Genomic DNA, 17,120 nt, shown 5'->3' on the forward strand with positions numbered 1-17,120 from the left:
TTTGTAATGTTAAATAGATGTTACAATTACTAAAAAAAAATTGATATTTTATTATGGACGAACAAAAATGAATATTTTCTTACGGCCGGAGGGAGTATTATATTTTAAATTACTACAAAAGCCCAAAGGCTCTTTCGTTAGTACGGAGGGAGTATTTTGTTTCATTATATAACCAAATTTATTTTATTTTTTTAATACACAAACAACTATATACGTTCCAATTGAAATTTTTACTATTTTTAAGCTATGTGCACCCAAACCCAATTTGTCTCTTTAACAATTTTGTAGACCATAAGACTTAAATTAAACAAAGTAATCAATAAATCTTAAAAGTATCACTGCAAGTAGTGAACAAAGAACAACTTAAAATACTGATCAATTCACTCACTTAGCCATGTAAATTTTACTGCTGACTTTTATGCTACAAAAGATCAATACAAAGTACAGAAGCAAGCAAGTCGAAACCTCGACGAATTTCAGTTAGTCTAAAAACTAACCTCTTGTCATTGCTTTGATGTGTTGCTGAGGGGCCAGAAATAAACTGCACCAACTAACTTCCGGTTGTATTCTTAAGAGAGGGGGAGTGTTGTGTTAGCATATCATCTCTATTGCGCTCGGTAAAATTCTCAACTTTCTTGGAAGGAATCCGAGGTATTCTCCATCTGACTGGACGAATATGCTGTTGCTGCTAACTATCTCCTCGATTTCGATGGAACATGCCCTGAAAGAATGACAACACAAAACTGTTGAAAAGAGTTCAAATTTGGTTGCCATAGTAAGAGGATTCCAGTTGTTTCTTTTTAAGGTTTGGTTTTGGTGTCCCGTACTACAAATCAAACTAGTTTCCCTTAAAACCATCAAATCATATACTTTTTTTCGTTTAATATATTATAAATAAAAAATAAAAAAAATCGAATATTCATTCAAAATATTACCTCAAAAACTTATTTACATCACATCAAATATGTATATATATAATAATTTAAATTTAAATTTTTATTAATCTCAAACCCCGAATCCAAATGAAAAAACGATAGGGTAGGAACAACACACACATAGCTGTTTGTTGAAGCTGATGGATTGTCGAATGAGAAACACATCAGCCTATTATTGCATCCAACATTAAATTCCGAGTATATTATATTTCATTCTACCACGGAACCATAGACACATCCGGTACAAGTAATAGTACAATTAAGAGACATCAATTCCAATAATCTTTATATTCTAAGAGCATGCATTTGAATGTGCACAATATATGGTGTGCAATTTTGTACCTACTATTCAATAGTTTATTTTATCTCAAAAAACCAACACTCATTTTCAGAAAATATATATACACACTGAATCAAACAATTATTTTCACATAAAAAAATACAAAACAAAAACAAAACCACGGAAGAACACACCACATAATAGTTAAATTTCATTACGCTATCATGTTTACTAAAAAACAGTTTGCACACATGAGAGCGAGAGAAATCGCAACTTATAATCTACGGAACTCTCCTAGCAAGTTTTTTCTCCATGGGCAATTGAAAGTAGAAAGAGAGAAGCACAGTTAGAGAAAAATGGGCTACATTGTACAAAATCCACCCGTGGTTTCAAAAAATTGCGCCAAATCCCCAATACTTCTAAAACTGCGTCAAACTAGGTTTCATGAACTCTCCGTCTAACCCCCTCGGCAGTCCTTATTTAAGGGTATTTGACCTAAATGCGCACAAACTACGAAAAATAGTAAAAATAAACTATTTTTGAGTATATTTACTATTTTTTGAGGCTAAATATAAGAAAAATAAATACATTTGTAATTTTAGGGGTTTAGAAATTGAAATTCTAAAATTTATTTGCAGTTTGGGCGTATTTAGATCAAATACCATTAAATAAGGACCACCACAGGAGGTTAGATGCAGAGTTTATAAAATCATAAGGGAGTTTGACGTAATTTTAGAAGTATATGAGATTTAGCGCAATTTCATGAAATTACACGTAGATTTTGTGCAATTTAGCAGATAAAAATGCTACATAGGGAGCTATGATGAGTAGGTACCTTCTTGAAGAAACGTTCTTCACGGATAAGTGTGTACCATTATATAGTTTGTGCAATTTCAGGATAAAATCATACCACTTGAAATCCTGAAGCACAACCACCTGAAACAATACGTATGTTGACATGAGTTTTTTCCACATAATATTAGCCAATGCAAGTGCTTTTTTTCTACCTCAAAGTCTCTGCTTGATGGGTGAGCATTCGGGGAAATTTTCATTCCACCACCAAAATATTTGGCATTTCCAACACAAAGGGCCGTCACCTGGGTGTAAGTTTCCCAATCACCATCATCAATCTTGATGAGATTAAAGAAACGAAAAGAAAAGAAAATGTTAGGAATTAGAAACAATAACCTAATGTGTTACAGTTGAGTAATGCACAGTTACACAAGGAAATTACGTAGGCTTGCAGACCTTTATTCTAAGGTCCACATTGCGATGACCAAAAAACGCTTGCAAAGAACCAATAACATAACAAAGATTTCCAAAATTTTTGTATCTTGATGCATAATAACCAGCCTTAGCACTCCTGCATGTTTGAAAATGAGTACTAAATAAATAAACAACGAATATTTTTCAGTTGAGACCGTATTTTCATTACATGTTAACAAGTGTGTGCTTACAAATGAACATCAGCAACATTTATAAAATAATGAGATTCATCTTCTCCACCGATAACTCCAACATCAATGCGAGATCTTACCCCTGAAATATTGCAAAAAAAATGTTCATAATCATGTGGAGTTGCATTGGCTCACATGTTTCTGAATGTTTGAAAAGAGAGAAATCAGCAATAATAATAGTATGAATAGACTCAACATATTTAATACCTTTAGCAATACGTTCGATTGCATCATGAGGATCGTTCTTCCTGACCACACAAGAATAATTTCATCTACTTATAATACTAATGTGGGCCAAAATTACAAGAATGAGAAGCTCATTTATAAAAATATTGGAAGAAAGTGATAAACCAACCAGCCAAATGTTCTAGCAAAATCTGAACCAGTCCCCAATGGAATGAGCTGTAGGAAAAAAAGAGAGATAACATTTCTCTCAAGGGATCATATATGGGACTGACAAGCAGAGCAGTATAAACTCAGCCTATCTGTCGAAAAGATCCCAGGATTACTGAGAAGAAAGCACAATTATCATCACTTACACCAAGAGCTGTTGTCTGGACACCATTCTTAGAATCATTAGAAACAGGTTTCCCGGCCCAAAAAAAACCATTAACCACCTGCAGTTTGAGACATCCTAGTCATACATAATTTAGTGGGAGCAATCCAATATGGGGCTCAACTGACAATGGTTCAGTTGCAATACGAATATGACTAGAAAAAACCCTTGTTTCTTAACTTCGAAGAGAAAAGATATAATACAAACCCATTGCCATGCCACTTTATCCTCAACTGGATCAGAAATGTCGTGAACCATGATATAGGGTTTCATCTTTTGTAAAACAACATGCATGCAAACACATTACACAGTAATGGATTTCAATATCAGAGTATTAACATCAAAAAGTATCAAGAAATCTGATAAATCTTCCGCCATGCTATATTTGATTCTTCCAACCAAGAAATTGATTGAATACTTAAGTTTAATGGAGAAATATGCAAAGACTGCTTGCCAACAATAAATCACAGAAAAACAGTGTCATATGATTGTATTTTAAAGCAATGAACTCTATAGCAGCAAGATGCACAAATTTATTGAGTTTGTTAAGGATCATGAGTTAAAATTAATGTGGTTATTAAACCCTTGTTCTTCCAAAAGGACAACAAAACAAACCTCGTGAAGAGTTCCATCACCTCCAACAGCAATCACTGCATCAGCACCGTCACGTATAGCCTATGTATAGAATATCACTCAAATAAATTCCACAAATGTGAGAAGCTTGCATCCAACAAAATGGCTAAATCTTACCTCTCTTGTGATGTCAATAGCATGAGAAGGTCCCGAAGTTAAAGATTCACATATCTGATGAAACAAGGAAAAAACATCCAAAAGCCTAATTAACGTATGGTTTTGGATAGAGATTGCCATTATATAGAATTTCAAACAGAAACTTTTACATGTGAGGCAAATCCCTTTTTAGCTCTATGCAATGCAAATATATCTTTTATTAGAATTATGTGAGTATATCTGCACATATAAGTAATACGCACAAGAATATCATGCTTTTAAGCATGACACATCTAAGCACGAGGTGTTATTGTTAATAAGCACTAGGTGCATTTTCTTCTATGTGAAACACAAGATTACACACTACTAGTAAGTACCAGGTGTCATTTTTTTTTCTATGTGAAGAAACCTTAGCATGACGTGTCTAAGCACGAGGTTGCACATGGCTAGTCAGTACGACATGTCATAATGAACTCACCTGTGTGTTTCTGTAACTCCCCTTAAAACATGTCTTTGTCAGTTTGTCTCATTAAAATGGGAGTGGAATTCACCTATCCAGGTGGGTGATCAAAAGATTTCACTACTACGCCTATCTTGGTGGTCGTTACTTTCAGTGAAGGCCTTCTTCGCCTTCCACCTAAGCTGCGCAGGGAAGGCCCTAACCCAATCCCAACCTATACTCCTCTCTACTCATAGACATGATAAACAAGAGTTTTCGCCATGCTAGGCATGTGTCGCAATGCATACAAATGTTTTCACTTTCAAGTAAGGATTAAAAAATCTTGTGCCCTAAATACCTATAAATAGTGTCATTCCCTACTTCATTCATAGATAAAAGAAAATGAAGAAAATGAGTTGAGACATTTAGTATAAAGGAAAAGTGGAAAAAAGTGCCCTCACCTTGATCAGGTCGCTAGTGTGGTGCCTTGGAGGTTCTAGTAAGTACATATGGTGAACATGCATCTCTTTTGCTCCAACGGAGTTGGTTGAGTCCTGACTTAAAGTTTCCGACTGGTCCTCTTTGTCATCAAACCAAAAAGCAGTAGAAATTTGAGTATCAAAGATCTTTTGGTAAAAGGTAAACATGCCTTTATATATAATTATGTAGATTGTGAAATTTGTGTTTTATATGCCTTGGGTATAGTACCCTTTGTTCCCACATCCTTTATTGGTCACATAGACAGATATCATAAGAGCATCACCACAAAATGATGGCCCAAGATTGGCCTCAACCATTAGATATCATACCATATTCATTAAAGTTATATTCTTTCTTTCCACAACTTCATTTTGTTAGGGTGTTTCTCTAATGCTTAACTGTCTCAGTATTAATTTACTTTCATAGAATTCTTTGAATTCACTTGACATATACTCACCTCCCCAAGATGTCCTCAAACACTTATCATTTTTTCGAGTTGATTCTAAACCAAGGCAATATATGCCCTAAAGCATCTTAATGATTCACTTTTATATTATAAGAGATAAATGCGAGATACTCTGTATATTCATCTGTCAATGTGATGAAATACAAATATCCATGTCTAGTCAGCACACTTAAGGGACCACATATACCGAATGCATAGGTTCCAAAATGTTTTTGTGTATGGCTTTACCAAATGATTGTCTTGTTGTCTTTCGTTGAAGACAAACTTCACAAGTAAGGAGATTAACCTTAGTCAACGAACCATAGTCAACGAACCAAGCAAGCCTCTCTTGGCTAGCTTATTCATTTTATCTTTACCAATGTGTCCAAGTCTTGCATGCCATGTGAAATAATCATCAGATTTAACTATTAGGCATTTAATTGGACTTACGCCATCACAATTGAATACAAATATGCCATCATGGTTATACCAAGAGCACAAAATCTCATTACCATAAGAGATATCGCATACATTATGGTGAAAATTTAAGCACAAGCCAAAACGCATGAGATTATAAACAGAAATTAAGGGCGTGTTTGTTTGGGGGTTTGGATTTTGGATTGGGATTTGAATAGTAAAAATTTTGAATTTGAATAGTTGTATGATGTGATATAAATAGGGTTTGATGTGATGTTTTGAATGTAAAATTGATTTTTAGTATAATATAAAAAATGAAAAATAGGTGTTTGATTTGATGTTTTTGGGGGAAAAAAATTGGATGAATAGTGGAAATCCTCCAAAATCCTTCAAACAAACACACCCTAAATTTCTCCTAATCATTGGTACATATAGACAGTCATTCAAAACCAAAAAACTTCTATTATTAAAAGGAACTTTGGAAGCTCCAGCTCTTTCTAATTCAAGTTTTGCGTTGTTGCCACATAGACATATTTAGATCCTTGCGGAATCTTGAGATGATGTAAAAAGAGACCTTTATTGCTTACTATGTGATTTGTTGCTCTTGAATCAATTACCACAAAGAGTCAAATATAAGTGTGCACGACGAAATATACACTTAAGTAGAAATGGTATGCACTTTGGGTTCTTTGCATGTATCATTCTTTCCACAAGCAAAGCACTAAAGCTTACTTTTGTCTCAAGGCATCTTAGGCTTAGCTTTACCTTTCTCTTTAGATTTGGATCCTTCTTGAAGAAAAAGAAAAGAAAGAAAAAGAAAACCTTTTCTTTGCCATGTTATTTTTCTCTCTCAAACTTTCTCCTTCTTAAGGATTTTTCGAATAAGAGGCTTTCTTTATTTCCATGACTTCAACTTCAAGCAACAAATGTTTGGCAATGTCATCAAAGGTTTTAATTTGATGATTGTGGCGCAAATTGATCTTCATCAATTGCCATTTATCTTCAGGTAAGGTACGAAGCAGAACTTGCACTTGTTGCTCATTGTTTAGAGTATGACCAAAGGACTTTAGACACCCTGTCATGCTAATCATTTCTCGCGGATGTGAATCCATGGAGTGATCAGATTGTTTCACATAGTTTGAATTTTAGAGTAAGTGTCCGTTGTTTTTACAATGAAACCATGCCATATTGGTTTCTGGCCTCGTCCTTGCATGGATTTGACTGTAGATAAATTAGAAAAATCTACCAACACATCATCAATAATTGCACTAAGCAAGGTGATGCGAGCTAGCATGCCCCTCTCCTTGAACATCATATTCTCTCCTTGAGGCATTGCAAGTTGATTTCTCAACCACCATTGTCAGAACTTGACCAGTACCTTGCTCCGTGCATACAACGTGATACTTTCCTTGCATACAACTTGACACATCACACTCGATGTATCTTGCTTATAACATAATACTTGTTCCACATGCACTGGCATGTCTCGATGTGTTTCACTAGGAATGTGCCACTCGTGCTTACTAGCTACGCCTACGTGCCACCTCATGCTTATATACATCATGCTTAAAGTTTCTTCACATAGAAGAAATGATATTTCACGCTTACAAGCAAATGTGCCACCTCGTGCCTAAAGAGTTGATATTCTTGTGTGTGATTTTTATGTGCAAATATGCTCACATAATTTTAACAAAAATGAAGTTACAAATTATGCCACATAAAATCATGTGCACACATACACTAGTTTTTTCTTGATCATAGCATTTGAGATTCTTGCTAGACATGAAACTGATTTACTTCTGTACATATAAATAAATAAAATTGTATTATGTATAATTTAATGCAATATCATATAGTTTAGACAATACACGGAAACTTCATTTAATGATTGTGAAGTACTGAAAAATCATCCAAAATAATCAATTGAGTTTTACCATAAGTAATTCTTTCCGGCCACATTCAGAGACCATTTTATTCAATATTTTACAAAACACAGTGAAACGTTCAGAGATGTGTTTTCTCCTACAGAGTATCCCTTTGCTAGTGTGCTCCATTAACTACACCAAATGTCCACTTGATAGTAACAAATCAAAAGATTCATAAGAACACATTGAGTAAACATTCACTCACATTATAATCCGAACCGAGGCGAGACCTCAGGTATGGTAAGAGTTTCTTCCACTCCTTTCCCGTACTTCCATTAGCTCCTGCACCAATTTCAACCATTCACGATTCATCCAAACCCAGTAATCGCAATAACAAGCAAAAAATAATAGACATATCCAATTTCTAGCTCAAGTTTGCGCGCCCAATCGTTTCTACCAATTGTTTCGTTTAGCTTTTCAACTTGAACAAACCAAGACAAACCTCTTTCAGCCTATTACCCTAGAATGCGAGTCCGAGCACACAATAACACTTGCAACAAAAGCAAAGGAGGAAAGACTAAAGTTTCGGAAAACCACAAAAAGGAATGCGATCCTGCAGCTTCGCAAACAGACTAAACCGAGGGTTTAAGTGGAAGTACAGAAACACAGGCGTGCCATAGCAAAGCGAAATCGAGAGAAGCAAAAAGTATTATAATTCTCGAAACCTCTGGGATTGACGACGAAGACGAGGTTACAGTGGCGAGAGGAAGCGCCAGTGAGGTGAGGACGGTCAGCGGCGCGATCTGGAGCCAAGGGGTGCTCGGCGCGGATGATCGAGGGCTTATCCATTGGCGCAATTGCCACGGCAGTCCATAAAATCATTCCGATGTGCGTATCGTGTATTGTATTTATTGGGAGAGAGAGAGAGAAAGAGAGAGTGAAAGCAGGAAGGAAGGAAGGAAGGAGACGGGTTCGAAATCAGGCGACGACCTAAAGGAAAATGATACTGTGAAAAGTGACACAGATTCTGATGGAAATTAAACCATATACGATTCAAATTGGGCATCGGCAGTCGGTCGGGTCGGATATTTTTAATTCCAAACATCTTATTAGATTATTTAAAATTTTAAGTGATATACTATACTATTCGAATAGAATCAATTATTTAGATAGGGTAAGTTTCTTTTGAAAAGGTTCGAGGGAATTTGGAATTGGATTTGTTGAGAATTTTGGTCCGCTCGAAGCCTAATTTAACATTTTCTCGGAAAAAATTAGTTGACTCATTTCTTAATCCAGTCCACCGAATCGGCCCAATTCTACAATCTTAACTCATTTTGTTTACCCAAACCTATTTTATCTTAAATTAAATTTGTTAGGTTGTTGATTTTGTTATAACCGTGTGTAGATTTTGGGGTGAGTCAAGTCAGATTTATGAGAGATTCAGAACCGAATAGAGAGAGTGAGGGCGAGACCGTGAGAGGGAGAGAAGAGATTTCACGGGTTTTCCGGTGAGTGATTTCGGTGAGCTTCGAATCCTTTCCGATGACCGGAATGATTCCGGTGGGTGTTAAGGCTTTGAGTGAAGAGCCGACCTCCACTTTGAAACGTGGTTATTGTAGATCATCGCGCACCATAGGACTGAGTCGAAAACTGCTGTCTTTTATTCGCTGGTGTGATGATAGGAGGAAAGATAGGGTGAAAGAAGGATCGTCAGAGCCGTTCGGAGGAGTTCCAGTCGCCAATGTTGCTGGTCGGAGGAGATGACCGGAGCTGTAGTTCGGCGCTTCTGTTCAGGGCTAAACACCCCCGGAGTTCCGATGCCGGAAGTCGCACGGCCGAAAACTGAAGTTGTTGTCGATCGTCGGCAGAATTGGAAATAAGCGAACATAGAAGTAGAACACGAAACATGGAGTTCTCATCTTCAATTTCAATTGAGTTTCATTTCAATTTTCCAATTAGTTTCTGCTTGTTTGTGATTTGATTTCTCAATTCCAGCCTTGTTTGAGCCTTATTAGTATGTGTTAATTCATTTCGTGTCGGTTTACATTAATTTGGCTTATTCGATTTGATTGCTTCCGCTATTAATAATATGTGTGTGTTTGTTTGGAGGTTTGAATTTTAAATTTGAATTTTTGAGGATTTTAAAATAAAAATTTTTAAGTTGTGTTTGTTCGAGAGTTTAAATTTTGTAATGATTATGTTGTAAGAAGTTATTATTTTATTAAAAAAAATATATTGATGTGATAGTTTCAATTAAATAATATTTAAATATTATAAAAAAATTGTGAGTAATAATTAAAAGTAATATTTGATTTGATATAATATGAATTAAAATAAAAATTATTATGTGAATAAAGACCATTTTTTTATCACATTGATGGAGATTTCTCCTGCTCAATATTTTTTTTATTTTTTAAACCCACTAGCTTTGTAAAATTTCTATTGTTGATTTTTTTTATATATATTTTGTTTTTCTTAAATATATATATTTTTATTTCCCAAATGAAATGCTTCTTTATTTGAAGAACACCCAACTGTCTAATAATTATCCATGACTTTTGATATCGACAATTTTGCAGCTAGGGACTAGGGGTGGGGTACGAGACTAGGGTAGGGTTTGGGTGGAATTTCAATTCAATTTTCGGAACAGTAAATGTACAGTGTAAATAACTAAAAATCCACGAAACGAACACAGGCTATTTGTATTTTTGTATACCAGGTTTATGCGATAAATTCAAAAAGATTCGGGAATAAATTCACTAACATGATAAATTTGATTTTGTATTTTTTAGGTATATAAATTTGAGTTGGATTTAGGGGCATTTAGCAATTAGTTTATAGTTGTTAGTGGTGGTTAGTTGTTAGTTTATTTGACTAACGAATTATATTAATTATTTATTTTAAATTTTTTGATAAAATAAAATAATTTATAAATATTTATATGTAAAATGATAATTAATGATATTTGAGTATTTTATTTTTAGAATTACCCATAATAGGTGGAACTATCTGACGTAATTTTATAGTCTTTATTACCTTAAATATTATTAAATTTTATTATTTTATTATATTTATATATTGAAATTATTTTATTTTATATTAAACATAAAATTTATATGATACTTTATCCGTCCCACAATGATGTCTTGGTTACGGTAGACACGGAAATTTAAATAAAGTATAATTAGTAGATAGTTAAGAATGTATTTGTGAAAATAATTAATATAATATAAATTATTATAAATTAAAATTAAGATAACTAATTAGTTTCATTAAAATTGAAAAAAATAAATTTAAAATTTAAAATGAGATTAAAATGCATAATTGTTTTCCAAAAAAAAAGAAAGTGACATGAAATGTGAGACGGACAAAAACGGAAACATGGACATGATAGATGAGACGGAGGAAGTAATATATAAAAATAGATTAATAATATTCATATAGTGTTTTTTGCCTAAATTTTATTAAACTTATATATTTATAAATAAAATTATTAATATATACAAGAATTATAATTTTAATTTTTTTTAAATTTATAAAATTAAAATCATAAACTTAAAAAAATAAATATATTAAAATAATTATTAAGTAATGCAGCAACAAAAAAAAAGAACATAATGTTTTTTTTATGTCATGAGAGGCAAATGAAAAAATGCATATATTTTTTTTTAAGAAAGGCATAATGCAGTACAATTCATCTAAAATAAACAACAAGATACAATATATCCTAAAATTGTTTACTTCATTTATTTGGCCGAGTTGACATGAGATCATAAGCGATATTGTCCTGAATTCTTGATATTTGTTTGAAAGTTGATTTTTCAATATTGTCATGCTTTGAATTAACTTCGAGATCATCATATTCAGTGTGGAAAAAAATTAGGATCACCATCCATAAATTTAACCGTCAGATCAACGATTTTACTTAGCCTAATGTAATTATGCAAAGTAAAGGTTGCGCAAATGATTCTGTTTTGGACTTCCACCGAATACATCGGCATTTTTTTGCGTATATTCCTTCAAGCTCTAAGAATTTCAAAAGTCCTTTCAATGCAACTCTTTAACGATGAATAATGGTAATTAAAGATTTCTCGATATCCTCTCAGATTATTTCTACAATAATCTTATTGATGATACTTTATTTTTTAATACAGCGTAAAAAAAATTATTTCTTTTTGGATAACTTTTGTCTGCCAAATAAGATTTTTCTACAAATATAATAATATTATTATATAATATAACAATATTCTAAATAAACAAAGAAAAATATTTCAGAACTTAAACAAACTACTTGTAGGAGCAGAGGCGGAACTAGAAGTCAATGCAAGGGGGGCTAGTTCTTAATTTTTTAAAAATAACACTGATTAAAAATATATATTTCATTATTGTAAAACAATAAAAAATACATATTGTATATATTTATTTTTATATTGTTTAAAAATAATAAATAGAACTATTTTTTTTTTTAGAAAAGAATATTTAAAAAATTATTAAAAGTATCTTATTATCACAATAAAAGTGCATTTAACTTTTGTTATATATATTGTATTATCTTATAATATTTCTAAAAAATTATATGAAATTAAACTATTAGGCATAAGCATATTTAATTATTTTTTTAGTATTATTCTTTATGTAATTTAAATATTTTTAATATACAAATACATACTTATAAAAAAAAATTAGAAAATTATTTAAATAAAATAATGGAGGCGGGGCCCGGGCAGGGGGGCTGAAGCCCCCTTGCCGTATGGTGGTTCCGCCTCTGTCTAGGAGGTTTCGAAAAGTTTAACTTAGGATCATTGATAACGTCTATAAATATTTGTGTATCATGTGCAGATCATTCTCATCCAGTCAAAACATAAGTAAATAATAAGTCCAAATTACATACGAGAAGAACGTTCGTAGTTGGTTCTTTTTTCCCCCTATATACGGTAGTTTTATTTCTTTTAGAACAACCATAGCAATGTGTGTACCATTAATAGCTCTGATACACTTCTAACAACATACACAAAGTTTGTAAATAAACTTGAAAATTAGCCAATACAAAATTTTGAAAAGAAAATTAAATAAAGCAATATATTACAAATATCTTGAAATGTGGCATGTATTGAGAGTTGTTGATGATATATGATGGTATTTCGTGGAATTTACAATCTCTTGGCTTTAATATGTCATTCGAAAGACCATTAATAGCATCTAAAACTTATTTAAATATTCTACTCATAGTTTCTCAAAAACATTGAAATCGTTCATATACATCTCTATTTGAAGCGCATATACTAAGTACCAAAACAAATATTCCAACTTTTGGATTTTTCCAAAATCAACATTCTTTATAATCTTTCAATCCATACATATTTTTTAGATCACTACATAATTTTTTAAGGGTGTCTTTGTTTGGGGGTTTGGATTTTGAGTTGGGATTTGAATAGTAAAAAATTTGAATTTGAATAGTTGTACGATGTGATATAAATAGGTGTTGATGTGATGTTTTGAATGTAAAATTGATTTTTAGTATAATATAAAAAATGAAAAATAGGTGTTTGATTTGATATTTTTGAGGGAAAAAAATTAGATGAATAGTAAGATTTTGCACAAATCTTACAAACGAACACACCCTAAATGTATCTTGATTCATTCTAAAAGATTAAAACATCTTTTTTCATGTCTACTTAATAATTCTATTCATCTTTCACCGGTAAAGTACGAATTGAAACATGACTACTTATATAAGTAATTAACATAGTAATATGCAAGATAACTCATTGCTCATGTAATGAAATCCCAATAATTATTCTCAAAATCTATTACTTGAAAAAAATTGCAAACAAAATTGTTTGTCTTACCAGAGGTGTCAATGCATCCTACAAGATTATTGTTATCCATATATGTAAATATAAATTAACAACAAACTATAATAGTGTAAATTATCAAAAAATATTATACTATAGTCAAACAAATTAATATTCAATGCCAACAAAATCAAAATATACTGGTGAATCATACCTAAAATAGTCAAACAAATAAATATTTAGTGTCAACAAAATCAAAACATATTAGCAAATTACTCATATAGTCAAACAAATATATATTCAATGTCAACAAAATTAAAACATACGAGCAAATCACTCAAATAGTCAAACAAATAATGTTCAATGCCAACAAATCAAAGCATATTAGTGAATCACACCTCAAATAGTCAAAATCAACAAGTTCACAAATAAGTTAATTATAAAAAGAAAATTCTACTCTCTCTTTTCGCTCACTATACATGAATTTAATCAATCCAAATATTGTTGCACCACTTGGCATATTAGTTAATATTAGCCTCTTTTGTGGATCTTTAATAATTGTCACAACAAAACTGAATTCAGCGCTACTATGTATCAAATCTTCTAAGATACACAACTTTGTCAAGACATTTGTAACACTCATAACTTTTTATTTTTGAAAGACAAGGATGCAAAGGCATTCATAGCACTTAATGTTTCAAAAGAACAATTCATCGAGTCACTCTTCTATTTCTAATTGACTGAAAAATTTGGTCAAGCTTCTTATTGATGAAGTCTTTGCCTCCAAATTTTTTTTTAGTGGAATCAAATTTTGTCCTCTTTTCATTTTCAATATCACTATTATCAAAATTTCATTTTCTTTTACTTTTCACACCATCATTACTTGTTGTACCAATAAAAGTAGATGTAGTTTGTTTCTAAAAATCATCCCACTCACCATCAATAGAATTATTGTAACTACCACCATCATTAATAGGATCATCGTAACGATCACATGATAAATCAACATGTGGTGCATCACCAAAGATTGAGTCATCAATATTAACCGTATGTGGTGAAGATGAGATTTGGGTTCCTTCGTTATCCTGTGAGCAATAATTCCCAAGAGTATACTTATATTTTTTGGTTGCCAATGAATGTGCAAAAAGAGAATCCATTTTAGATTCTAACTCTGGATCAATTTCTTCTTCTCGAAAAATTTTAATTTATTATTTTCCTATGTAAATATATATATATAATAAGTTATTTACAACTTTACAAAATCTAATAAAATCAAATAAATCCTAACCTAAATTTTATTAGATCAATTGACTCACAATAAAGATAATGAACTTCTAGTAGATGAACCATGTAAAATAGCATTATGAAGGTCTGAAAGATAAAGACGTTCTGCTATTTCCGATAATTATGTGGTATACCTATAAGAGTCTGAATGTGATTTAGGACTCAATGACGATTTAGTTTGTTTTTTTTTTCACAAGCCATGAAAAATGATAATTCTAGTAAGTTGTTAGATTCCATGAATTATGAGTTAAAATCTATGAAACATAATCATGTTTGAGACATTGTTGAGTTACTTGAAGATAAACGAGTCGGATGTAAATAGGACTACAAGACCAAATGCGACTCAATGGCAATATTGAAAAATACAAGGCCAGACTTGTTGATAAGGATTTTATTCAGTAAAATGGCAATAATTATAAGGAGATATTTTCGTCAGTCTCTAATAAATATTCTTTTAGAATTATTATGACTTTGGTGGCTCATTATAATATAAAATTGTATTAAAAAATGGATGTGAAAATAACCTTTTTCTTAATAGAATTTTGGATGAAAAAGTTTATATGGAGCAACCTAAAGGTTTCTCTATTTAAAAAAAAAAAAAAAGGAAAATATGGTGTGTAAACTTAACAAGTCAATATACGGACTTAAACAAGCTTTTCCAAAATGATATCTCAAGTTTCATGATATCATAAGTGTGTATCTAAAAGTTAATAGGAGCAACTTCATTTTTTTTATCCTATATGTTGATGATATCTTGTTTTCAACAAATGATTTTGATTTATTATGTGGTACTAAGAAATTTTTCTTTAATAACTCCGAAATGAAATATATGGGTGAGAAAACCTATATGATCGGAATAGAAATATTTCATGATAAATCACAAGAATTTTTAGGCATATATTAATAAAGTCTTAGGGAGATTTAGAATGTAAAAATTTTCTTATTCTATTATCATTCCAATTCAGAAAGGGGACATGTTCACTCTTATGCAATATCCACAAAACGAATGTCGGACGTGTTGATACTAGGAAATTCATATTTTGATATTTATTAATGACCGTGCTCCCTTAGGTGCAAGTTGGAGTATGCGAAATTTGCACATGCATATGCCGCAAATGGGGATGGTGGGACTCGAACTCGAGACCTAGCCAGGCTCTGATACCATTTTGGATGCAGAATATGATCGTCTCACCTGAAATTTCGAACTATTAGGGAAACACATCCATTAATCAAATGTTAACGGGAGTCCCCAACATCTCCAATTATGAATGAAGTAGAAAACGTGTGTGGTACAAGAAAGATATTACATGTCGATTTAATGATATAGAACTGCCATGACTTATATTAGTATATAGACGATGTTAGACCTGTACAGATAAAGCTATAATTTATTATGTTAGTTTGTACGCATAAAGTTTATTATTTTATTTAAATCGTGAATACATATTTTATCCTCAGTCAAATGAGAGAATGTAAGATGTATTCTCGTGTCATTAATTAGTTAGATATATTTATTGTCTATAATTAATAGTTTAAATATAATAATAATAATAATAATAATAAGTTGGACTTGGTCTAGTGAAAATTAATATTGGTTTAAAACTATTATCACATTATCTCACATTTGTCCATTTGTCCACCAAAATGAACTCTAATCAAGGTTAGTATCTTTTTCTTTTTCTTTTTATATTTCTTTTTAAAATATATTCTCCCGTTAATTCAAAGTATTATTATTATTTTTTATCATTTTTATTTGTCTCACTCAAAATTAGCTATTTTATAATGTAGTACAAGTACTTGATATACAAATATCAAAATATCCATACTTTTACACAAATTACAAAAATATCATTACTTTATTTGTATTTTGTAAGGACAATTATTTTACACACTTTCACTAATTAATAAAATATTTATTAATCTACTACAGGAAAAACAAATGACCCCTTTGTTTTTTTTAGACGAATGGACCAATAAATAATTAAAATATATAATATTCTTACATATTCAAAAAAATATTATATTTAATTGTATATTTATACAATATATCATTAAATGAAAAAAAAATTAATTTTAAAATTAATTTATGTAAATTAATATATATATCAATAAAAAATTAATAATTCATTTTTTTATATAATAGTAATATATATAGAAGATATTACTCTAATGATTTTATAATTTTTATTAATAATTCGTTTGTGTGTATTCATATATATATTTTAATTATTTAGATTAGAATTTATAGAGAACCAAGTAAAAGAAATAATCAGTTAAAAAATGACATTAAGCTAAAGAGTCATCTATATATGTAGTTACATTTTGTCTATAAAATTCTAATTATTAATTGGATTGTTACCCTTTTTTTTTTTTTTTTTTTTTTTTATGATGTGATAATCCGCAGCCGCTACCCGAAAGTGTGCACTGGGTAAACCCCC

The 17,120-nt window shown here is 31.3% G+C and overlaps 1 protein-coding gene across 2 annotated transcripts; it reads right to left on the reverse strand.

The window, feature by feature from the left end:
* Nucleotides 1-298: 298 nt before the first annotated feature.
* Nucleotides 299-8,626, reverse strand: LOC127261233 (sphingoid long-chain bases kinase 2, mitochondrial). Of its 2 annotated transcripts, XM_051289483.1 has the most exons (13): nucleotides 8,329-8,373; nucleotides 7,869-7,945; nucleotides 4,858-4,976; nucleotides 3,979-4,032; nucleotides 3,844-3,903; nucleotides 3,212-3,289; nucleotides 3,028-3,074; nucleotides 2,880-2,920; nucleotides 2,673-2,754; nucleotides 2,464-2,578; nucleotides 2,223-2,345; nucleotides 2,051-2,151; nucleotides 299-721 (listed from the first exon to the last, which is right to left on the reverse strand). In XM_051289483.1, the coding sequence occupies exons 3-13, from the start codon at nucleotides 4,918-4,920 to the stop codon at nucleotides 592-594; spliced, it is 894 nt and encodes a 297-aa protein (XP_051145440.1). In that variant the 5' UTR covers nucleotides 4,921-4,976; nucleotides 7,869-7,945; nucleotides 8,329-8,373; the 3' UTR covers nucleotides 299-591. The 2 variants fall into 2 exon arrangements, with proteins under 2 accessions (XP_051145440.1, XP_051145439.1); XM_051289482.1 differs by lacking the exon at nucleotides 4,858-4,976 and having other exon boundaries at nucleotides 8,329-8,626.
* Nucleotides 8,627-17,120: the final 8,494 nt, after the last annotated feature.

This window comes from Andrographis paniculata, unplaced genomic scaffold (assembly GCF_009805555.1).
Source record: "Andrographis paniculata isolate CXL003 unplaced genomic scaffold, ASM980555v1 Contig62END, whole genome shotgun sequence".
Classification (NCBI taxonomy): domain Eukaryota; kingdom Viridiplantae; phylum Streptophyta; class Magnoliopsida; order Lamiales; family Acanthaceae; genus Andrographis; species Andrographis paniculata.

What these genes read in the sequence shown, in the direction of transcription:
- LOC127261233 (XM_051289482.1), bottom strand. Translation starts at nt 8,485, where the DNA reads ATGATTTTATGGACTGCCGTGGCAATTGCGCCAATGGATAAGCCCTCG. An exon ending in TTTGCTAGAACATTTGGCTG is followed by an intron (nt 2,921 to 3,027) that starts GTTGGTTTATCA and finishes TTGTGTGGTCAG; the next exon opens with GAAGAACGATCCTCATGATG. An exon ending in AATCGAACGTATTGCTAAAG is followed by an intron (nt 2,755 to 2,879) that starts GTATTAAATATG and finishes GCAATATTTCAG; the next exon opens with GGGTAAGATCTCGCATTGAT.